Genomic DNA, 25311 nt, shown 5'->3' with positions numbered 1-25311 from the left:
AGAGAAATGAAGTAAGACAAATAATCTCCTGGGCACATCTCAACATCCGGCGTGGGTAGTTTCTGATAACTAACAGATATACATGCCGCATGCCTAACCAATGCTCGCTGCTTCAAGTCCCATGATCCTTTGTGCTGCCTCTCTGCACAAGAGCCATAATGAAAAACAGACGAGCTCTCCCACTACAGCGACCACAAAAACCTCCACTCATTGCACACGAGAGATTAGCCTGCTCATTAGGGGAGAAGGAAGGAGCGAGAGGAGAGGGAAGACGGGCAAAGAGAAAAGGGACGCCGGTCCAGGAATAAAGGTTGTGTTGAGGAAAGAGTCCTCTCGATCTCTCGAGGAACCAGCTCAGGTCCTCGTTTCCTTGCAGACTATAGAAAGAAGAATGGTGACCTGCTTTCATATCAGTTGTGTGTTTGTGTGTGTGTACACAGAGCAGAGGCTAGTTTATATGTATAACATTGAGCTGTATTCTTCATGAAAACAGGTCACTATCAGTGTCAGCGACGCCTAAGTAGGATTTTCGACACCATATCATCAGCTGAAGAGCATGCTGTGCCACACTACTACTTCTGCTCTCAAGCTGCAGTGATCTCAATCATGAATTTTAGATCAGGGACGCTCAATGGCGAACAGCAAAGTGAGCAGGGGGAAGAAAAACATCAGTGTTTTGCTAAACACTTAGTTGCCTGGAGCCGGCTTTGGGCCAACTTAATCCATTTAGTTCTTTGAGAAAAACAAAGTTCAATGGCTCCAGCATGTGAAAGGTTTGTTCTTGGGTATGACGAGCAACGCCAATGTGAGATGGTGCATGTGGGCTTCAGCGCGTTGGGCCGAGGAGTGAAGGGAACATCGGGCTGTTGTTTTCAGAGGGAGGGAGACAGGTAGGGTTGACAGCAGCCAAAACACCCCTACATCCATCTTATCCTGATTGCCGGTATGAACAGTTCTGACAAACAGTCCCGAGGACAGGAGGAATTTCTTTTTAAAAACACTGTAGGAAGTGGAGAGCTTATTTCAAGAATCATCATGATAAACAGTGCTTTTCTTACAGCTAGGACACAGGATGTTAACTAAGTGCTTAGTGACGCGTCCCTGAAAAGCAGTCAATTTCCCCCCCGAGTGCCAAACAGCAGGCCGATTTCCCCTCTCCTCCATTTGTCATGAGCTCCCCTTATACATCGATCAATCACCAAAAAAGCTGCCAGTTAAACAAAGAGAGGGAAACAGCGGAGTTGCTTTTACATTATAAAAGCCTAATCCACGGCCATTATAATAAAGACGAGCGCTGCAGCGTGTGGTGACTAACTACGGGCAAAGATGAATTCAGGTGGGAAAAAAGGTCGTCCATTCAGTCAGTCGATTCAGCGGGAGGTTTGTATTTGTGAGGTCCATTGTTGCACCGAGCTGAACATTACCAAAAAGGTCAATTAGGAGCGAAAAGGGAGGAGGAGCCGAGTGATTTTGAAGGCACGACACCAGACGGTACAACGGTTGGTGTGGCCCCAAGCTGTCGCACTTTTTGGTACTTATATGTTATTTGTCTGCCGCACATACTGCACATCCCGTGACGGCTCGGGGTGTCGAAACAACAACAAAAAAACAGCTCAAAATTGTGACAAAGTGACCACAATATTCCAATAATTGCCTGTACTTATGAGAAGTGGTGTTTGTAGTCTTCAAATTGCCGTGTGTTCACCGGGGCCTGCGGGCACTTGTGTATCTGCGAATACACTGTCGCAATGGCTGCTTCACTACACACTGCACACAGCTGTGTTTGTTGCATTTCTTCAACGTTGACCTCAATTATGTTTTTTGTGTGGAATCGCTATTTCGGCCAGACCCAGTCCCCTTAGTTATTATTGCTGCACCTGCAAGCATCACATTCTTGCACGGCACATGGGGAAACGGTGGCAGATTTAGCCCTCAAATAACACAATTGTATTTTAAATAATGGATCCTTGAATTCAGAGGGACACAGACAAAAGTAGGCTTCTCAATTCTAGCCGGCCACTGAAATTACAAATGCTGCAGCGGATTTCTCTGCTGAAATTTAGGGTAAAAACCACATTCCATGGATGACTTTCTTTTTCAGGCTGCTTCATTTTAAACACCAACCAATGGAAAGTGATCACAATTGTGCAGTTGATCGCGACGTATACGACACTGTGCTGAGGCCATTGATTATTTTTCTGAAACTGTCATCATATTTGAATGTCATGTTTCGAGCGATGTTTGCAAATTCCTGACAAAAGAGTGACGGGTATTGACTTACTGTGTCGGAAACTGATGCGCGGCGTGACATCCTCCTCGGTGGCCATCGCTGATTGGAAGTAGCTAGCCAATAGCAGTGCAGCAGCGAGAAGCGAGTGGACAGTCAGAGCTAATGTCCACATGGTTGCTGGATCCTCTCGCACAGACTTACTCTTACTGCTTGTTTTTTCAAGATTCCTTGGTATTCATTAGGCTCCTCGACTGAAGAGGATCGTTTTTTCACTCATCTTCATGCAGGCTGGGGGGGGGGGGGGGAGTGAACGTGTCCTTGACTTGTTTCTTGTACTCCCAGTGGTCCTTACACGCGGTTAGTCGACTCTTATCGCAGAGAGGAGGAATCTTTTCTGGATTGAAGGCTGCTTGTTTTCATCCACTCGTAGTCCTCTTTCGATGGATCAGCGCTAAGCTCCGACCAGTGGCCACGTTGTAGAAGTCATCTGCGGAGAGAGAGGAGAGAGAAGCCGTGTCTTTAGGTTTGATCCAAAAACAAGTCATAAAAAAATGAAAGATGAAACACAAGGTTGAATAACAGATCCATATCAAACTTCTAACGCAATAACCAACAACTGCAAAAGCAAAAGAGCTGATACTCGTGGCTCCGGGTTCATCCGGAGGACGCTGTGGATTTTACAGCAAACAGGAGTTGCCTTTTTCAGTTCTCGCTTAAAGATGACCCGCCTCATCTCTCAGTCCTCCTGACACTTCAGTATTTAGCTGTGGCACGCCGGTGGCTCCAGCGTGAGCCCTGATGACAAAAACAACTATTTGTGCTAAAAAGCGTTTACTGTCATCACACTGCCAAAGAAAAACTTGGCTCACGGGTCATTCGGACCAGCAGCCAGCTGACGTAAACACATTCATCACATGGTATGGCTTGAAGGGTTTCGAAACTTTATGATTGAAGTGAATGTCTGATTCCCTGTTTGCACTGCAGCCCGCAGAGTTTCTTTGTGCGATAAAGCGCCCGTTTGATTTTGTTTTAATGCCTATATTTAATTATGCTATCATCAACAATTGGTAAGAGATCGTGGAGACGATAGTATGGGAGCCTGGCTCTAATTTTGCGGCTATGTGGGGAAATGAAAGAACAGTGACTCCCAAGACGACTCTGTAATTTGTTTCAAAGCGGCGCAATGAACTTGACTCTGACTCTTATTGGCTTCAGTGCGAGTGTGCAGATAATGTGCCTGTTATGAAGATATATATGCCGAGTTGTTTTTTTATTTAGTAGGGGGTCAGCTTTCTTGGAAAACACTTCCCATCTGCGTCTTCCTTTTTTGCTAAAAAAGAAATACAGGGACATAAACATTGTAGCCTTTTTTGAAACTTAATAATGAACATAAAACCAGCAACTGTGAACACAACAAGGACCAGAGGCTGTTCGCAAACAGCTGCTCACATCCACACACTATCCGTGTGAGCATCCACTTGGAGCGTGGAGATGGTTTTAGCCACCAGGCAAAAATTTGTGTCAATATTCACTCATTTTCCACCTCAGTTATTGTCTCCGCAAACAGCTGAGCTGGAGCATCTTAAGTTGAAAACATAGTCCATGTTTAACTCAAAATGCTGCAGAAACACTTACTTAACGGTCACATATTACAAAGTCACCAGGATCCCAAATAAGCACAGACTGTGAATTCCGTGAAAACACACAGGGCCTCCTCCTGCGATGGAACACAACCCACTACTCCTTGTTCGGCTGACAGCGCTGCACGTCTCGCCCCGGGCTCCCACATACGTGGTGACGTTGATAAAGTAAACACAGGAGAGCACATGGCGTTTCTGGTCGGGAGCCTGCTTCACTGCAACAACTCCCACGGGGCCTCTTTCAAATATTTACGGTAGCTAATAAATCCAACAACAGCACATGACAAGCGGGGGTCAGCGAGTGGCCCCTGCTTGTCTGGTGAGACGGAGCCCTGCTGGGGTGGACCGCTTTAAACTTCTGGTAAACCATGTTCAACTACAACAATATGCAGCATAAACAGGTTTACAACACTGTCTCTTACTGGGAAGGGTTTTTTGCAGGGTAGCTGGCAGGTCATCCGTCTCACCTCTGGCATGGCAACACAGAATAAAACATTGGTGCCCCTTTTTTCCTGTTATCTTTGCATTCGTGTCTCGCTGTCACACCCTCGTCTCTGACCATTGCCAGGTCCTCGAGCAGTGAACCAACCTGTATGTGTCACTTTTTGCTTCACTACCTTCCTGTTCTGGTTCCAACTGCTCCAGTGACTGCTGAGTCACGGGAGGCTTCAAAAAAAAAATCGACCCATGTTCCTGTAACATCTTCCTCCTCCCCTTGTCCCTCTCATGCCTGCTGAGACTACAACAACATGCGTGGCAGCCCAGGGCATGTCCTTATGCAACTCCAGAGGCCTTTCAAATTTTAATGAAAAGAGACAGGTGCTGTTAGGGAGGGTTTTCTGTGAATGACAAATTCTTGTCGGCTAATTCTGTTGGGCAGTATCTCAACACATTGACCTTTCAGTGCCCCAAAAAGCAGTTTGGCAACAAAATGACTTTGGTGGTCACTATAGCACGAACATGATATCCTGGTAAGAGGTGCTTAACTTAACAGAGGCCTGGATAAATGCCACATTTGGTTTTCATGGTTTGGTCCAAATTACCATATAAATCATCCTTAGTACTTTGCCAATTCTACTGTATCCAAGTACAAATGGTGAGGTAACTTGTATAAACCAAATCATCCGTCCACGAATTTAAGTTGCGCCTCCATTGTAAAACTTTTTCTTAATGTCATATGACTTTGACAGTTGTTACCTGATAAATCCTAGTTTTTGTAGTTACATGTATGCCGGCTAAGGAAAATTCCCTTAGCCCTCCTCCTCACAGAAACATTGGGCCAATGAAACAAAAAGTTGAGGTATTCAGTTGTACATTAGTTCTGTCAATATAAAGAGTTCCCTGCAGCAGACTGGGAAACTAAAGATATTTGGGGAATCCAACAACAGGATGACTCCTGGGTGTGATGCCTAAATATTCATATAACTGACGCCAGCACCTGAGGAGGAAAAGACGGATGTTCCAAAATCCAGGGGGCGTGTGCAGGCTGAGCGAGGGCAAGCAGGGCAAGTAAACTGATGCAATACTACTACAAATTAAATATTTTTGGCCTGACAACCATGTCACAAGTACATGTATTTTAGTAATCATGGTGTCTTAATCCATTCTAAAGACCAATGAAGCATGGATCTGAAGAAAAAATATGAAATATTTAATAAGCATTTAATCATATTTGACAGCGAGTACTCTGGCAAAGAAAGTGATCTTATTAGAATCAACAGTTGCAGGATTTACAGGTTTAGAGCTCTTTTCGCTGGTACAGACGACCCACTATGGTCAGTGCCACAAGACCCATCTGCTTGTCTAGGAGAGGGTCTGCTGCTCCTTGTATCCACGAAGGAAGAATCTGGTACCATATTGCTTGAGGCTACAGATTCATTAACCTTTCGAGCCCCCCAACCCAGAGGATCCCTATTAATACCTGCATCTGTTGAGGGAGACAAAGGATGTGCCGGATACAGAGGACGATGCACTCTGCCGGGTCACGGCAAGTTCACTGGACAGGGAGCAGCGAGAACGCTAACCACTTGGCCAGCGTTGTGTAAACGACTATAGGCTTTGCTCTTGACGACCAGCTCCCGGTAACTCATCTCTTAAAAGTGAGTTTAAGTCTGAGAACAAGGCACTTATGAAGAAAATCAGCAGCCAGGCAGGATCCTGTGATGAGAGAACAATCACAGATATTGACATGGGGCTAGATAAGGCCACAGTCTAATCCATTAACAGTATTAAAAGTGCATCTTAGACCAAGGTGAAATGAAAGCATTTGAGTTTAAACGCCCGTCTGCAATCAAATCTGAAACATCCAAAAACTAATCCTTTTCACAAGGCCAGATAACCAATTTTGTCTTGGAATAAATTGAAAGGTTTGGGGGTTTTTTGTTCATCTTCGACCCTAAAAACAACATGGCCCCTTTGGTCTAGATGAGTATTCAGGAGGATTTATGGAGCCATTATGTTGGACATAAAGGACCTCAGTAGGTGACTGACAAGGCAGAGACTCCATGCTGTGTCTGTCATTATAATTCACACTTATTGCAGTCTGCTTAGCTGAGTGGGCAGTGCATGATTGCTTTAAAGCAGGGGAATGGGGTGGAGGGAGTCAATACAACCCCCCAAACATAAAAATCAATGGTTGACTATCAAATGATTGACTGACTACCGTTGTCTTTCATCTTAAGTATGTTCATGATAATATTTAGTTGTCCCAGATTGAGCTTTTGCACAGTTTGGATGGAATTACTGGTGAATTATATATCAAAAGCAGTCCTTGAAGATTGTAAGCAATTACTCAAAAGATTACATGGCCAACGAGTCACAGAGTTTTTAGTCGCAGTCCAGCCACCAGCAGCTTTTAGCCACTAGGTACCCGAGCGCACCTCAACTCCAGCAAAACTCTCATGATTGTATACCGACAATGGAAATTTGGAAACACTAGTTGAAGTTTACTTTACTGCCAACTAATCTTGAAGACAATTCAGTCCATCTGATAAATAACCAGTATATAGATGATTTCGATCAAATAAAGGCCCTGTTAGATTTTTGACATCAGTCTGTTTGAATCCTCAGTGAAGTCCCCATGTCAGGGTTGGAAGTTACAGCATCGTGTATGGTACATTGTGTGTACACGGGGTACCACACTTGCTCTCGTCCAGCCCATCTGCGTATGAGACAGGGGGAGGGAGTAAAGGCGAAAGTATCAACTGAGCAGACTGTTCCCAGCACCATGGAAGAGGTCTCCTAAATAAATCAAGACTGGGTTAAAAATAAACTGTAAAAGGCCCCAATAGCAGTCGAGGCAGCAGCAATTGTTTTACTAAGCTGGCAGAGCTCATAGTGAATTCATCATCACAGTGACTCAGTGCGTTAACACAACGTCAATGCATGAATCAGCATGTCTGGGTAGAGGGAGCTCAGTGAGAAAGATGCGAGACAAATGAGGAGTAATCTACGTCACTGACTGTAAACTACAGGACAGAATAGAAAATCAGACCAGGCTCCCTGTCCACCATGACTTCTAACATCATTTTCCAGCATGTGAATTACTTTGCCTGTGTTTGACGCTGGTCACTGTACCGGTCTAATGCCGTCAGGCCAATAACTGTGGGAAAAAGCTTTGAAAGGAATTGAAAAACATTTTAAAAACAGGAAGACTACACTATGTGATATGGCTGAAATCTCAAGTTTATCTAGAAGTGCTAAAACGGCTAATTGCTTTCTGAGGAATGTCAAGCGGCTTATGGGTAACGCGTCTATCAGGGGCAAATCTCCAGGATATCCTCTCACAGCAGCCTCCTAGTAGTTTTTAATATGGACCACATCGTCATAACTCATAACAAGCTGCACACAAGGCAGGTCCTGGAAAAACATCTTTCCATCAAGATATTGTTTTGTTTTTGCTTCTTTTGAGGAAATCCCTACAACGCCGGAAATGAAATGCTGATTAAATGTAAACATTTTAAGAAGATTATTTTTTTATAGCAAAAGCAGCTTGATATCTGCTTTCACACACAGGTTAGAGTTTGTAAGAAAACACGCACACACACAGAGGAAAACGTTGTCATATTGTCTCTTCAATATCATTTCTAACGCGATTTTCTCTTGGCTCTGAAACCGAGGCCTCTGTGTCAGTACACAACAGAAGAGATTCTGACTCGGGGTAAAATCAAACCGTGACGCAAGCGCCGACTTATAGGTCTGTAATATGGAACAGCTGCACACTGAAGAGTCAGGATCCCATTGCCTGAAGGCAAACTTCCTCAAAGAGATAAATTTGTACAAATGGCACAAAAAAGGAAACAGATCTGACTGCTAAATCAGTCAACATTGATTTAACATATCCCTCTTTCCTCTATGCAAATGAGTTTTTTCTTAATGATAGCAAGTAGCTGACAATATAAGCTGCAAGAGAGTAGAACACTGGATCACTTTCCAATGGGTCGCAATGACTGTGAAAAAGAAAATGAGCGATTTACTTAATATTACATCCACTGCTTGTTGGAAGATATCAGAAGCTACTGAGAGACGTAAAAAGTATTTTGATGCAAATAAAAATGACATTGTCTGATCATTTTAAATGATCAACCCCTGAATGCACTTCTGCATACCTTTGAGATTTAGTGCTTAATTATTTATTCTCATGATCCCAGAGAGACTTTCCCCTGCAAGTATTATTAATTATTCACAGAGTCCTGTTTCTATTGATGACTGGTTGTAATGCATCCTGCTGTGGTGCTCCCCTGATGCATTGATGATCATTTTCAAACAATTAAAAAAAAAAAAAAAAAAAAGTTTTGAAAAAAAAGAGAGAAGAAGGTGCACCGGACTAAATGTCCTGATGTCCATGTTTTAATCTCCTCATAATGAAGTTAGTAAAGTCCATACAATCACACTCACTGGCTAATCTGCCTCTTTGCATCAAGCCTCCTTCTCCCCTGGTGATCAGGGCCAAGGCTGGGCACCGAATATGCCGTAATTGGCTTTGCATGACCCTAAGCTTCCAGACAGATCTGTGTTAATTGTTTAACTACAGTACTTGCACTGTGTCCGTGATCCCATCCTGTCCGTGCCTCGCAGTCAAAGGTGTTCATTAAAATGCAGCGACGACCTCAGACTTTACATTCCTCTATGGTACTTTTTAGGTTAGCAACAGGACTGGTGTCTCCGTGACATCCATCCCAACATGCTCAATCCACACAGTGTTGGAAGGAGGAGCAGAGAGTGACACGTCAGAGTGCAATCCTATGAGCACAAATGTGATCTGAAGAATTTTACATTACAGAGTACACACTGCTCAGCTTTTCCCGTTCAGGAAAGAGCAATTATCATTTCAGACGGGTGAGTGAAGCACAACTGGCAGAGGAGATAAGTACTTAAAGGAGAGTTGGGGTCACCCTATTCCCTCTGATACAGACTTGCCCTCGCCGCAAATTATTCAACCCTGACGGGGAACAGTGGGAGATCGCTTCTTCAAAAATTTGCAAAGCGTCAATAATGAGCAGAGCATGTCAATCAGGGCGCAGTGTGATGGGAGGCATCATTTCCCAGACTTCCACTAGATCACAGTCTGGTTAGAGCAGCTGTGGGAACCTTTGGAGATGTGCGAGCGACTCCGGAGGAAATCACTTTACTGGTTTTTAAAATAATTGCTACTGGACTGCAAACTGACTGGAAAATAGATTCCACTAATCTCGTTTTGTTTATTATGTGCTTCTGGGTTGAAAAACTAACTTCAATCCATTTGGACCGATGATGAATCAGGAAGTGATCATGTTTAGAGTCGGACATTTTGCCTCGGGATTGGACACCACGACAAAAACAGACGAAGGAATTGAAGTTTCCCCTTCCTCAGGGCTCTGCAGAATGACAGGATGCAAATGAATGATTGGCCGAAGACAAACAAAAGGAGTCGTTTCATTTATTTCCTGGCTCCTCGTGTCTCCTTGTGACTGATAGGGAACAATTGCTATCAAAACTGCGAATGGCCACAACACACTACGTCTCGGCTGGGTGGACGAAGTCAGTCAACACCGTGAACAAAGTGTGTGGTGTGACCAAGCAGAGTCGAAGATTTAGAGCCATACGATCACACAATAGAGGCCTTTGTGAGCTCTGGACCACGCTGTGTTAGCATCACAGTTCATCCGCTAATTAAGCCATCAAATCCAAAGACTAGTAGGTTATTCATCTCATGACTTAAACATCTAGTTGGAAGGGGGGGGGGCACGATTAATCCCCGCAGTTTAACTGACGTGAGGACTCAATCCTTACAGGATTCGACAAGCAGGGCAACGGGATTTAAAAGCATATCAGATGACGATCTTCTGTGTCGGGCTTCCCCTCGTTGGACCGACGCCGCGGTCACAGCGCGTTCAAGTACGAACGCCGGTAAACGCATCGCAGCCTTGACCACAGAAGTGTTCACATTACTCATCCCAAGCAGAAGACATGACAGAGTTGGTCTGAGTTGTTCGTCGGGTTTTGCCTCTTCAAGGCAGGCGGCTGTTTACGCTCGGCAAACATGTCGACTTCAAAAGGAACAGCTGTAGCACTTCTGCTTTGTTTACCGCCAGGTAGGGGCTCCGTCTTTGTCTCCGCGAGCAGTTGCCGCCAATAAAGGAAGCAGTAAGTCCACAGTGTGGTCTCCCCTGGCAACGATCCCGCCGATAATAGCTGATGCGTGGGGCCCGCGAGGAACGGGGTCATAATGAATTTATTCAACTCTAACAGTTCAGTAGGGAAGTAATTGGAAATGATTACAAAGACTGCCAACATTACGATGAATTGATTTCCACTCAAACTGCAGTAGAAGACAAAATTGGCCTATTTTTCATGAGCAAAGGACTGTTACAAATGATCTGGGTGGGAAAGGCCTAAACTTTTTCCTTCACACTAAAAAAAGGTTACGGAAAAAAATAATGATGTTCTCCAGAAAAATTACACTACCTTCCTTTGGTCTAAAGAAAAATGTACAATACTCTCTTGCATTTGAAATATTAATGATTTTCATAGATTCTGTAATACCAATGGTTTGTCTGCACAAAAATCAAAACAACCTTGTAGTGACCCATAAAAGGAATTAAACTATAGCATTAACAACAGCATCTCTATCTGCTTGTAGCAATGCAGCACTTTTTATTTGACTGCAAGTTCCTTATAAGTCTCACATGCCACATGTAAGACACGTAGGGTCCCACTTGGAAATTTCCCATGTACATACCTAATCTCGAGACAATATCAAAACACCTTCACTGTGTGGAGATCGTCCCCACGGAAACAGAAGATGTGGTTATCAGTGGATTCAACAGGAAAAACACAGGCGCACGGAAAGTCTGTTTTCCATTACAAAGTCACAGTTTATCTTCTTCTCTCCGCTTCTTTCAAAACAAGATAAGGAAAAAGGAGAAGACCTTAATTTCTCTCTCTATGCAGAGGAACACATTAGATTTCCAAACCAAGACAAGCCACCTCTGGTCAGGTCCATGCAGAGGACACAAACTTAAAACACTTGTCAGACAGACACAGTGAAGTGAATGTTAACCTGCATTTCCAATAAACCTGAATGGGTCCATGTGTGGTATCCAACCTGGTTTTGAAAAGTCAAACCTGGATTTGTCACTGTCCAGCTGTATCATGGGTGTGTGAAGCCGACTTTCTATAACACTTACAGGTTTATGACGTAAATATTATAGCACAAATCTAAGTTTACAGAAGATATTCTGGTCTTCTCAACCATTATGTCTCTGCTCAATCTCACACTTACTTGAAAACCATTACACTGTAAAAACCTTTGGAAATAACATTCCTATGGTGACAATAGGAAAGTCTATAAATAATATATATAAAATATATAAAACGCTATATATTATCTCCATAGATATTCTGTAAATTAAAAAAAAAATCTTTCCAGTTTGTCTATAAGCACTGATGTAATTCTGTGTTATGTGTGGGATAACAGTGACAGATTGGGGTTGACCAAGCATGACCAGTCACTCTGGTATGAGAGGTTCAAATGCACGTGTCAAAAACAGATGTTTTTGATCCTAAATCACGATTGTTTCTGAGAGTAATGTCAGGGTGCAGCAGGGGATAGTCGGGGAGTCAAATTAGGAAGGCGAATGTTAAGGCTAATTAGCATGGCCTCAAAGGAACATCACCTGCCCCCAGAGCACTCCTTTCTTTGGCCCGACGCCTCGACCCCTGCAGGGCCTGGCCAGCGTTTCCACGGGGCCTGCAGGTCATACTGAATATGAATGGCCCCCGTGACTGGCAGACACAGCTATGCGCAGACACGACAGAGACAGTCTGCAAACAGGGGTTCAGAGAATGCAAATGTGAACCATAAAATCTCTTTGCCCATGTGTAAAAGGCGACGTGTGAACTCTCACAGTTGAGTTTGCATTGACGCAACGAGAGTTCTCACAGGTCCCTCGAACTGATGTGCCTTCACTGACAAATATTCAATCTGCTGGGAAAAAAAACTCCCAAACAAACAACATCCGCACAGAATTTTCACACATTTCTCTTCTCTTTATTTGGGACTGGCAACAGACCCTTTCTTTTTTTGAAATCCCGTGCACAAACTGAACTCGGCGGGTGAAAAGACAGCGATGCTGGCCCCGCGCCTTCCCCCGTCGCTGGGTACAATATGGCTTCAGCCCAATGGAACGTCCGTTTCCCACGTCTCAGCACAATATGCGAAGGCGCACTAGGGACTCTAGTTGCGCATGTCCCATCAGCTTGCACTGATCTCCTCCAGTCCCTCTGGACACTTTATGGCATATCACTAACCTTTCGGGAGTTAAAAGCATCAGAGTGTCTCCCCCTCCCTGGTTTCCACTTCCCTTCCAGCTCTGTACCACGGCCTCTCCACATGCTGACCAGTCCTCTGAAGTTGTTACAGTGGGTGGAGTGCTGGGTGGAGCCTGTGTGTTTGTTTTGAGTGTGTGTGTGATTGTGTGGGTGGGTGCATAATGTGTGTGTGTGTTTCAGAGAAAAAGAGAGGGAGGATGGTGGGGAGAGGGGCGTCAAGATGCTTTTGCATGTGCCTCTGGACTGGAGGAGGTTCTGCAGCTTTGTTTACAGCAACGGAGCATGGGACTATCAGGTGTTATTAGTGTTATTGATGAACCATCACATACTGGAAAAGGGGAGGAGAGGAACAGCAGAGGCCTGGAGGGGAAAGACTGCTCCACTGGTCATTCACACAGCAAGGCAAAGCAGACCCGTGTAAACACAGTGAACTATGCGCTGTGGCTCGGGACGGATTCCTCCAGATCTGCTCCATCAGCTCAGGATAAAGTGCAAATTCACTCTCACTCCTCCTTGTGAATACAGGGGGGGGACTGTTAGTTTACTAGAAATAGAATGATGAATATGGGAGATATGTCAACAGGACAACACAGATAAGAAGAGGCGACTATTTGGAAGGGAACAGACAGGAAGCAAACGTTAAAGAAGTTGGACGAAATCAATTCCAAAAGGCTCCACGTGGTGTTTGCTGACCTGTGTGCTTGATTTGGACCAAAGGTTTCTCGAAGTGTGGTGAAGATAAAGCACACAAGTCTAAAAACACACGCGTGTCGTTTCTTCAGATGCAAAACAGCAGCTGATTCGTCCACATGGTCCGGGCCGACGGGCCGGTCCTTCAGCCTGCACCTCCTCCATCACCATCACCATCATCATCATCACCACCACCTTCACTAAGCGCTTTATACAACGATGATGCAAATCACTGCCGGAGCCGTGAGCACGCGCACGGGAGGACACGCGCGCGGCTCTCCGACGTGAGCACCGGCGCACACCGCGCGGGAGGAGTGAAGTCCCAGCCTGCGTAAAACACTTACGTGTGTGCCGCCGGACCGGAGCGATGCGTAAAGTGTCTTCTCCCTCCATGCATAGTGTGACTGTAGCCAAACGGAGTCCAGCTGCTCGGTTCTCCTCGTTGTAAAAAGGTGTCGAAAACCTTAACAATCCGCAGAAGAAGAAGAAGAAGAAGAAGAAGAAGAAGAAGAAGAAGAAGAAGTAGAAGAAGAAGAAGAAGAAGAAGAAGAAGTAGAAGAAGACCGAGCAGGCACGAAAAGACTCCACCGCCTCGGAGCTGCCGCCGGGGCAAGAAGAACAACCAGAAAGCCTCAATTCACTGGTCAGGTCTCCAGAGCCGCTGGGGAAAGTACAATTGTCGAAAAAAAATGAATCAGAAATGTCATTTTAATCCTTCAAAAGTGCACATCGGCTTCTTCGTGACACGGTTAGTTAGTTAGTGTGAGGCAGCTCTGCCTCCGTGCGCCTGCAGACGAGCCTCCTCCTCCACCACACACACACACACACACACACACCGCTTCCAAGCCTCCAAACTTAAGCTCCTCCCACAGCACACGCCGCCCGCCTGCGCCCCGAGCCGGGGGCCTGGAGCAGAGGGGCCCGCAGCACACTGCTGTCACTCATCTGCATCACAAAAACGCTTTGAGGTTTACCAACAATATCCTATTAAAGAATGGAGATTGTTAATCATGCAAAAAGTGGCCCAAAAAAAAAGAAAAAAGGTCTATCATCTCTTCCTGTAATAAAGCACAGGACCCCAAACTATCTTGGGACATTAGTCAAACTCATATTGGAAAATCTATTTATTCATTGTTTGTTTTTGTATTTCATTAATGGCATTATATAGATGTTTTGTGTTAGACTATTCAAAAAGTATAAGAATTACTCCAAATGAAATATAGGTATATGTAAATATATGTAATAAATAAATATATGTTGTATGTATCATCAAAATATGAGCCCAAAGTAGCCTATACAAGTTCATTAACGGTGCCAAATTTGTTATCATGGACAAACAAACATATGGCTAGCTGCACATAATTGGGGTTAGGTAAAGAGTAGGGCATCAATAATGTATAGGCTAGCATTGCCTTAGCAATACATTTAAAGGCTCTAAAAAACAAGGTGGTTCAAATATATTAGATGTTTGGCAGAATACTGCCAACAGAGAAGTGAAGGGAAGCAAAGAGAAGAGGAGAATAGAGGAGAGAAGGCAATGACAGATTTCTTTGCTGAGAGAGAAAGTTTTCTTGCTTTGTTGTCTTGGCACAGTGTTCCTCTTCCCCTGCAGCCGTCACACAACGGATGACAACTGACAGAGTCCACCACAAAGAGAATTACAGGGGATTATGTGCAACGGCAGTGACCTGAACACAAGCGGACGCAACCATTCATGTAATGTCTTTTTTTTTTTACCAGTAGAAAAGAATAAACAAGTACTGAGGGCTGTTGTCATCTCATTCAGCCTGCCAAAACAAAAGGCAGCATGGCTGCCCTCCTCTGCTCAGCTCAGGACGTCCAAACTAAATCATCATCCTCTTTTCTTGACAAGGAGGGGCAACAGATCAAGCTCTCATGCATGAGACAAAACTTCACACCCGCAGGGGAGAAAATAATATTAATAATTAGTCCGCGGCTTCTTGTTTTCACTGACATGCGACAATGTGCGAGTTTGTCAGATATTTTGCCTTTCAACAGCAAGAAATGTGATGACAGTCACCAAACCAGGCGCATGAAGGCCTGAGGCTGTACATCATGAGACGCACTGGCGCTTTATTCTGGAAACGTTGTCACTGTCTGAGTGGTCCTGTGTGAATGTGCCACAAGACAAAAGGCCAACACCCCCCACCCCAGAGAGGGAGGTGTGACGTTATTTTGACTGTATGCATTTCTCTATTTTATCTCATAGACAGACGCCAAATCAAAGTCGCTCTCCTTTATCTGCCGAGCCCGCAGTAATCCCCCAAATTAAATCATGGATTACTTCTGAGAAGATTAAAATCTTCCAATTTATCCTAAAGTCAGGCTCGGAACAGCGGGGGTGGTGGATGGACCACTCAGCAGCACGGAATCCTCTAAAGATGAGAAAAAATACTCTTCTATTCTCTCTGCAGTGCCCCCCAAAAACAAATGGATGAAAAACATTATAACTCTAAATTACCACAACAACACAACAACCAAATTACTTCACTTTAATTGTGATAACACACAATTAAAGTGCCAGACAGTCCTCAGACATTGGCACTCAAAAAACGGAAGGCGCCACAACAAGATGCTGAATAGCTCTGCAGCTTTGGCTTAAGCATTTTGCAAAGAATTAAGTGACCCCCTGGTAATGAGCATGACATGATTATTTTGACTATTTTGCACTTTAAAGAAATTATCTCTGTCTCAGAAAAAACATAAATCATCAGTCAAGGCAGTGTCGGGAGATTAAGATTCGTCATATACCACATCACCCTTGATCTGATATGCCCCTGTCGTGGCATGCGAACGCACTGTACGGCAACCATTCATATTAAGGTCACAGCCACCCACGGCGCTTTTATTGGGGTCAAGTGTACGACAGACCCTTTCAGTAATACACAACACCAGATTTAGAGACTCCCCTGAATGTTTTGTGGATTAACCCACTCAACAAAATCCCTACGTAGCAGCAGCTCAAAGCAGAGCCAATATGTCAATGATATCAACGTTTTGTCTTCTTCTGCTCGAGCCTCGAAAGGCCCGAATGTCTGTCAATTCTATTATGATGATTTTTTCTTAGAGCTACCAGCAGAGACAAGAAAAATGAAGGCCTTGTAAAAGCAAGAAGAGGTTGATAGGTTTTGCAGAATGCTGGCGGTGTGACTCTACGGATGGCACTGTGGGTCAGCTGGTAGGTCCACCACTATGGACGATGTCCAGAATATCTGGTCTGTGGATATGAAGCACGCGGCAGCGGATTGCCTGGGTCAGACGTGTTCACAACAGCAGGACATTTTCCGGAACATTCAGGCGAGGGCCGGCGCAGGTAAAGACTCTGGCAGGTAAAGTGCTGGATGATATTTGGAGCAACATTTGCGGACATTTGCGTTCTCGCAGCCCCAAAAGTTCAGGAAAATGTCCAGTGCACGTCGGAAAGCAGCTTAGGTAGTGCTGACGGAAATACCTCACGGTGACTATTGTGACATCCATGATCCCCAGAGAAGGAATCCTCCTCTCTTTGGTGATCTGATAGATTTTCCTCTGGAGCCACAGTCAGGTCACAATTATCCCACCACTTTGGTTCATGACCAAATACCTGCAGAACTCTTTAGTGCTGTATGAGTAAGTGTCTGGTCGAGAGGAAGGAGAGCTGTTGACATGCAGCAAGGTCAAACTCACGACTCCCTGACCGGTGTGATGAAGTCAGAGCAGCCCTCTGCTGGTGCCTCACGCACGGCCTACAACACGACGACTTATGTCAGCGTGCTCACCTTGTCCTGCTCCGACAGCCAGAAAAATGTCCCCACATCCCACTCACCCTCTCTCTCTCTCTCTCCACACTGATGAATCACGACCAGCCATGGGCAGCACGCCAATCTGAAAGTTTCCCGTTCGCCTCCTCTATAAATCATCCTGAGTTTGGTCTGTTTTGACAAGTTGGTCACACACCACGGACAGGAATGACTTGCTGTTTTGATGTCTTTAAATCAAAGTTCTCGCCACGCGTCTCACGCACACCTGGTGAACTGACATGAACCAATATTCCCCGGACCAGATAGTAATCAGAATAAGCACATCAGTAACTTTTATGCACATGTAAAAACATCATCGTACATTATTGCTGCATGGTTGCTGCATTCCCAAGGTAACGCAGTTCATCTGTCTGCAAACTTGGGTTGTCAAACCCATCACGGTAAAATGCTTTGGACCTTGATACAGTTTACAGAGTCAGCTCATCCGAATGACAGAGCATCATATTTTCTCACTCACCCATCCATGTTGCCTTCCCTGCAGAAAAATAAAAAAAATAAAAAAATCATCATGGGCCTCCATTGGAATTAGAACTATAATTTCTACCAAACTAATAGTTCCTACTTCTTCCTATTTCTTAAAGGTTTTGCATGGTTAGATACCACTAAAGGTAAGCGAGAGAATAGACATGTTTGCACGCATGTACTATTTCTGAAACAGTACAGAAACAGTGTGGAAGAGGGAAATATCACCCTCTTTTTTTTTAAAAAACCACAGATGATAGCGCATGTCCATATCAAAGTCCAGAGAGGCGGCTTCTATGTTTCCCTGCTGCTTCACAGCCGCCACCCTCCCTCTCTCTGGCACTCACACGTCACAAGTGTCCCTGTGTTTTCGTGGTGACAGGGAAAATAAATTAAACAGGAGATCATGTCATGTCTCCTACTTTCAATCCTGACATGTTCAATCATCTCAGAGTACCTAGGTTTTTTTTAAGTTTGTCCCTGTATATAATTAAAGTTACAGTTGCTCACGTGTCAATACAGCTTATCATAGAAAATAGTGAGAGCTGAAGACGGGAGGATTGAAACTACGAATGAGCTGTGAGGATTCTACCGGCGAGGTTCTGCAGAGTGCTGGGTGGCATGTTGTGACCAACTTCTTTGATTTGTGTTTGGAGTAGTGAACTGCTTGGGGGTGGGGGGGGGAGATGCCGAGGGAAAGAATGATGTGTGCAGCCGGTCTGTGGATAAGCTCTGTGGTACATTTTTTGCTCCTCGTGTTAGTAAACAGTCAGGCTGCAGAAAGAAAAGAAAAAAGAACGCACACAATCACATAAAGAGGAACACGGAGACAGACGACGAGATCCTGACGTGAAAAATGGACTCGAACCCTCGATGCCACGTGCACGTCCCAGAGTCAGCCGAACTGTGTGCCTGTCTCGGTCATCTTCTATAATGACTAAGAGCCAATATCTGCAGTCTGACCGCCTCCGTGCACACACACACCGGGGGAAGGGCGTGTGGTGTTAATATGAATTCTAGGACGTATAACTATAGGATGACATGAGATGAATGCACCTATCATGTGGTTTGGTGGTTTCCCCCCAGAGGCTGATGGAAGTGACATCAGTGACGGTGGTGCAGTTCAAATGAAGACACTGGTGTGTATGTGTGTGTGTGTGTGTGTGTGTGTGTGTGTGTGTGTGTGTGTGTGTGTGTGCGCGTGTGTGTGTGTGTGTTTGCCCAGTACACAGATTTTCTTTGTCTGGCTCTTTTCTTCAGGGTTTTGAAGCTGGGCGTCTGTGGATGCCGCAGTAGGAGGGCATAGGTGAAGGTCCTGCACAGCTGCACAGTGAGAGGGGGGAGGAAGGAAGAAAGCCTCCAGGCACGCAAAATGAATTAATGAGTTTCTGAATCTTAAAAAAAAGAAGAAAAAAATGATAATGAAATCTTCAGCGGAAACCAGTTTACTCGTCTTGACATTAAATATGGTGCAGGGTTAAAGGGGAATACCATTAAATGTAGGAAATTGTCTTTGTGCTTTTGAGGTCTGATGGCAGGTTTATCCATTAAGGTTTTTGTGATTCTTTCCCTGAAATTAGAGACCAGAAATTCAAAACGTGGAGCAACTCCACTTTCAGTGGATCTCTGTGGAGGTTTGTGGAATGTTAAGGAAAAACAGCTCATTGAAAACAGAATGAAATTTCCATCAGCTGCTCGGGCAGCAAAGCAAGACATTAGCGATCCTGGTTTTCAGCAAGTATGAACTCCATGAAGACTATGAAAAATAATACTAGTAATTAAAAGACAAACTACATTGCCTTATGGGAGAGAATCATCCTCCATATTTCCATTGCTCTTAACCTTCTGTTCATCATTTCCAGTGCCTGGTGTCCCTGTGCTCTCAGCTGCGTCCATTTGCACACACACACACACACACACACACACACACACACACGGGCCTGCACTTTGCAAGTGTTCATTATTCTTTCAGTCCAGTCAACTTATTGACTGAGAAAATTTAGAAGCCAGAAAATATATCTGTGCCAAGGTAGTATGCATGAGATTTTCTGGATGAAAGTGTACGTCGGTGTTATTATGGAATAGGAAGGAAGAACCAGAGCAGCTCTCCAGGGTGTGTGTTTGTGTGTGTGTGTGTGTGTGTGTGTGTGTGTGTGTGTGTGTGTCTGTTTCCCCCATAAGCAGACTCCACATCATCACATGCTTATTCTCAGGAATACCCAGTTTGGTGCCTCTGTTTAGAGCAAATGGAAAAACCTATCAGACAATCACAACTTCTGATTAAAAACAAGACAGCCACAGCTGGCACGGTTCATGTGGAAGCCTGTGTGTGTGGACTGCACAGTGAAACAGTAACAGATCGGAGGGAAGAGGTTTGTAAATCCAAGCCTGTGCTGTTTTCAGGAACCAAATTGGTTATACAGTTGGCAGAGTCAGTGCAATATTGATTGAATTGATCTATTTTTGCTTTTTGCCTTTCCAATCTTTCACCATTTAATCTCGAGTGAGTTTGCGTGCTCGCGTTCGGCTCAGTTGATGTTTGACGTCAGTGCCTCGGGTGAGGGGTAGCTCACTGTGAAAATTGTGCCAACAGAAGTTTCACCAGCTACTCTTCTCCAAAGCTCAGAAGTCAGACTTTGCGTCAAAACAGATGAGAAGAGAGACTTCTCAGGGTCGGGGAACGATCAAATAACGGCTTCAGGGACAATATTAACATTTCCACTCTGTGCCAGGTTCACAAAGTGCACCTTTTGTGACTACGACGTTAGCTCCTGGTCTTTCTTTTAAAGGGCCGTTGGGGCAGTGGAGAGACAGAGCGTCTGTTGTCGGCTGTAATGGGTTCCGAACAGTGAGAAATCAATAAACTACCTCAGTATGACCACACGCTAACCTTTTAAGGACCCAAATAATGCTTTAACAGCCAATGGGAAGTGGCTTTCCACTGCACTTCCCCACAGCCCCTTGGCTTATTAGTTTGTTGTCTGACCATCATCCTAATTACGCCCCATTTATGCCGACAGAGAGTTTGTCAAACAGCCCCGAGGAAGAGCTGTTTCATGTGCTAATCATCGATTAAAACATCCACCAACATATTTGCACACGCACACAGTTCCACGAGGGAATACGGAGGATTTGAATAAGGCCAGCTGACTTCCAAAATATGGTTTCTTCCTTTCTGTGTGTGGTATGAGCTGCAATCATTGATAATAATGAGCGAGATGAAAGGCATAGCAGAGCTAATTTGTTTGTTGGTTAATTGCAGAATGACATGCAGATTATCTAGCGTGGAAAATATGTTGTTTGGTCTGGTGCCAACGAGCTGGTGGAAATCTGATGGATCACACTTTTTTCCGGGCTTATTTGCTCAAATAATGGATCCCATCAATGTGCTAATCAATTTAACAAGATGGAGATACCTTTTTTTTGGGGCATTAATGTTGAAATAGAAAAGCAGTGAATCATGTCTGGCTCTATGTAATATAGAAGTGGAAAAACATCTGGATGAATTAGTTATGAGAGTGTCCACATGTGAAGTAGACCAGCCATATGAAATATTAACATTTCAACATGCTGGATGTATAAAAGATTAGTTTGCAGTGTGACTCTTCACAAAATGGAAAGTGATCAACGTCAGCACAGGAAGAAAACTGCACCAGTGACTTCGCCCAGTTCCATTATCATAAATATGTCATTTAGCCATTAAAAGCCATGGCAATAATAGAGTTACTTTTCTTATTAGACCCTGTGTCATTGAGCCTTACAGTGAAAGAGCTCCGTGCACATAATAGATGAGGAGGAGACTGGAGAGAGCGGTGCCATTGTCCAAATGTCACAGTTCATGCCACATGCACACACCCTGTTTTGTTAGTGACACACCAGGAACAATCTATATGAACATAATGAGACTGTCAGGGCTTTATTGCAGCCAATATGTCCTCCCTGTCCAGCTGGCAGGAGTCAGAACAAACCAAACTACCACAGGAACTTAATGCGGCATCAGTTTTGGTTTAACATTCACGTGATTCAGCTCGTTTTCCCTTTGCAGTGTTATCTCAAAGCAGGGTGACTGACATTTTCCAAAGAGGAAACCGGAAAAGACACAACACCCTGGACCATATTTAGGCTTCATAATTCAGGCTGCACATGCACACCTATGCATATAAACAGATTTCGCATTTTATACACACACACACACACACACACACACACACGTGCACCTCAGCAAGTCTTCCAGCATCCAGCATCTCACTAGAGCACAGACACACAATGAGCCACGACCCTGACCGAATGCACTCTATTGCCATGGCACCCAGCACCAAGATGACCGGCATCTGTAGTAGCTGAGCAACCGCACACCACTTCCTTACTCCAAGCACACAAACTTAACTGTGAGCCTCTCCTCCCTGGCTGCAGTACAGCAGCAATGCCTCCTGGTGTTTGTACGCCACCCTCAACGTCCTTTCATCCTTTTGTCTTATATTGAGAGCCACAATCGCCTGCTGTCATGTAAGAGAAGGGAGGGACTCACCGTGCTTTCCCCCCACGGCGGAAGACGGCAGCCAAGGTGGAGTGAGCGGAGGCTGCAGTGGCGGAGGAATCCCCCTGGTAGTGTATGTGTAAGAGGGAGCGTGGCAGTGTGTATGAGTGCATGTGTGTGTGAGTGTGTGCATGCAAGGATGTGTGTATGTATGATTGTGTGTGTGTGTGTGTGTGTGTGTGTGTGTGTGTGTGTGTATGTGTGTATGTGTGTGTGTGCAGGGAGACAGAGCTGATCCAGCAGATGCAAGCGGGAGCCACCAATAGAATGAGGAAAAGGAGAGAGAGAGGAGTGTGTGAGAGAGGGAGGGAGGGAGAGACAGCAGAGGAGGGGTCTGATAGCATTACATCATGGACTAGGGTAAGGTACGTTTGCAGTGGGTGGGCTACTGGTGGGGGAAGGTGTGTGTGCATGTGTGTGTTTGTGTTTGTGTTTGTGTCTGCATCACCATCACTGTACATTCTCCCTCTACAGCAGACCAACGGGATGATTTTAGATTGTGTCCATGCTGCATACATTGCCTTGTCGTCATGGTGCCCGCACCTGTGTGTGTGTGTGTGTGTGTGTGTGTGTGTGTGTGTGTGTCTGTGGTTGTGTGTGTGTCTATATGAGCAGAACACAAACAACATCTATAATCAAGAAGGTATAATAATCACCCCACATTTCATAGATCATGTTCCCAAACCTCTGGTGACTATAAATAAGTAATGTCACAGCTTTCATGTACAGATGCAATCCAGCTGCTGAATTATGTTCCCTTTCTTTTTTTGTCACAAGGATGACATGAGGGCTAACGGTCTGTTGCAGATGGGCGTTTTAAAAATAAAAATCTCAATCCCTCCCCTTTTCACCGCAGGACACACACTCAGAGCTGCCGGCTAATGGCTCCCTTGTCATTTTCAAAAAGCACTGACGGACACCCTGTTAGGAAGTCACTGGCATTTCAGGTGAGTGCTTCCAAACACTTTCTCCTGGCCGTGACATTGCACATCTCTAAATTGAATAGAGAAAAAACACACACACCCTATAGCAGCAGCAGCAACCACCTGACTTTGCACAGCCTGCCATCTCCAAAAAGGGAACAGAGTGCGGGAGAAGGAAGATAAGAAGGAGGCAGTGGGAAGGAAAACAATGACAGCTCAGGGTCATCCTCACACCTCTCCTCTCTCTGCACCCCTGGCACAAGACGGGCAGAAAACAAGATAGGAGGGGTGCAGGTGGCAGAAACACTATGATAAAGTCCCAGCTCTCCTCGCTGATTTTCATAAGTTGTGTCTGTGTTTAGCCCTGCGGGCTTTTGTGTGACCTATAGCATGTTGTCAAGTTGCACTTGTCATTTAGGGATGCGGCAATATCTAACTCACGTCTCTCCTCTAAATAGAAGGCAACCAACAGTGTTCTGGCAAATGTTGACTTTTCTCCCGTCATCGTCTGTGAGGTGGGTTGTCAAAGATCATCCGCATTTGGTCTCATTTCAAGAAATTCGAAGCCTTGTGGTTGGACTGCAGCTGTGATCATTATCAGATGCCCTTCCTGTAGTACTGCTGCAGATTTTTAGCTCAATTACACCTATTTCCTTGTAAAGGTTGAGTAACAGTGCAACAGTTTTTTTTTTGCATACATTGGTTTCATCAACTTGCAGTATTTTCCACTTCTTCCTTTCCAACCTGGTCCAAATAGGTTTGACCTTTTGTTTGTCGTGAGCCATTAAAGTGCTTCTGGACTCACCGCAAAGGATAATGGCTCATGCGTCCACATGTGAGTGAATCATTTAGGCTGCATGTTGTTTCAAACACATGCACTTCCTACACTGGTGCCTGTTTGCTTGTGGGAACCAGAACCACTTAGAGGGATGTTCAGTGATCTTAACATGCTTCTTAATTCATGTATTGCTGAGATTAGCTTCAATGATGCAATATGGAGTGAGGATTAGGATGTCGGAATATAGGATGAATATTCAAAATCTGGCATGGTCTCCAAATAATGAACCGTTTTCATTGCTTTTAAGAGTGACCATGTCTGGCCCACTAAAGCCTGTTGTGCGTAAGTTCCAGTGAAGCTGTATCTCCCTGGTTTTACAAAAACAAAACCATGCCCTGTTGGGAAGTGCCCAGATCTAAAGTCAACACGGTGGCAGGGTTCCCAGGCTCTGGAAACCAGCTGCACTTATTAAGACCGCTGACATGAGGGTGGCAATGAAAGCCAAGCCGCTTTTTCCAATTTAAATCTTTGATCCTCTTAAACAAAGAATGCACTTTCAGACAGACACCGTTCAAAAATTTAGAAATATTTTTAGGTCCACAACAAACATCTTTCGTTGTCATATTAGGAAAAGTCCAGGTGTTGACTCATTTTCTTATTTAAGTGTCCCTGTAAGACATGATGGGCCAGCGTGAACATTGAATCTGAAGCAGCTAAATGGAATTCAGCCAACATCAATTTAATGATTTACTCCAGTGCTTTTCCCACTGTGCAAATATCTTCAACGAAAAATAAAAGCCTAACCAAAATTTGCTTGGCGTTGCCTAGGCGAGTGGATGGACGGAGAAATGTTAACACTTGTAGAGTAAAATGTATTTCATGAAACCCTTTCTTCATCCTCCTCCTCTTCCTCCTCCTCCTCCTCCTCCTCTTCCACCTCCAGTAAGCTCATGCAGCCAGTGGTTGTTGGTGACAGATCTATCGTTTGTAGTCAGTAAGATTAAATAACACAGATTAACCACATATTTTCCAATGTGACAATTTGTTTCACACATTTTATGTGATTATTTTCGCATTTAAAACCTAGAAAAAGTAAGAACAACACTTAATTCACTGGCGACACAGACACAATAATGTTCTGGTTGGTTCTGAATAAATGAGGCATGTCAGGCTGATGTTAAGATTTGTATTTTAGTAGAAGCATAAATAGCATTAATGAGGAATAGACCTAAGATCAAGTGTGTTAATTTCCAGTGCGCTGCAGCCTTTGTATCGAATAAAGCAGACGTGAGAAATAAATCAAAGTACCAATTCACCCTGCTCTGGACAATGTTGTTTCCGCCTGTGAGATACATTTCCTGATATAGGGGTCTTCACTTTCAGACACTGCCTAACCAGAAGTCCTAATAGTTTAATTTA

General features: G+C 44.5%; 1 protein-coding gene across 3 annotated transcripts in view; it reads right to left on the bottom strand.

Annotated features, from left to right (window-relative positions):
* LOC118302385 (semaphorin-4B) overlaps nt 1–22427 on the bottom strand; it is a 50272-nt gene extending 27845 nt beyond the window's left edge. The window contains exons 1-2 of one of the 3 annotated variants that reach the window (XM_035628461.2): nt 22183–22427; nt 2282–2717 (exon numbers count right to left, since the gene is read on the bottom strand). In XM_035628461.2, coding sequence (XP_035484354.1) covers nt 2282–2402 — 121 coding nt within the window. In that variant the 5' untranslated portion in view covers nt 2403–2717; nt 22183–22427. Of the gene's footprint in view, nt 1–2281; nt 2718–12660; nt 12776–13715; nt 14179–22182 lie in introns of those variants that run through there. The other 2 variants (XM_035628460.2, XM_035628462.2) reach the window with 2 other exon arrangements.
* Nucleotides 22428–25311: the final 2884 nt, after the last annotated feature.

This window comes from Scophthalmus maximus, chromosome 4 (assembly GCF_022379125.1).
Source record: "Scophthalmus maximus strain ysfricsl-2021 chromosome 4, ASM2237912v1, whole genome shotgun sequence".
Taxonomy (NCBI): Eukaryota; Metazoa; Chordata; class Actinopteri; order Pleuronectiformes; family Scophthalmidae; genus Scophthalmus; species Scophthalmus maximus.
The sequence above is the reverse complement of the archived record's forward strand: the minus strand, read 5'-3'. Positions and strand labels throughout refer to the sequence as shown.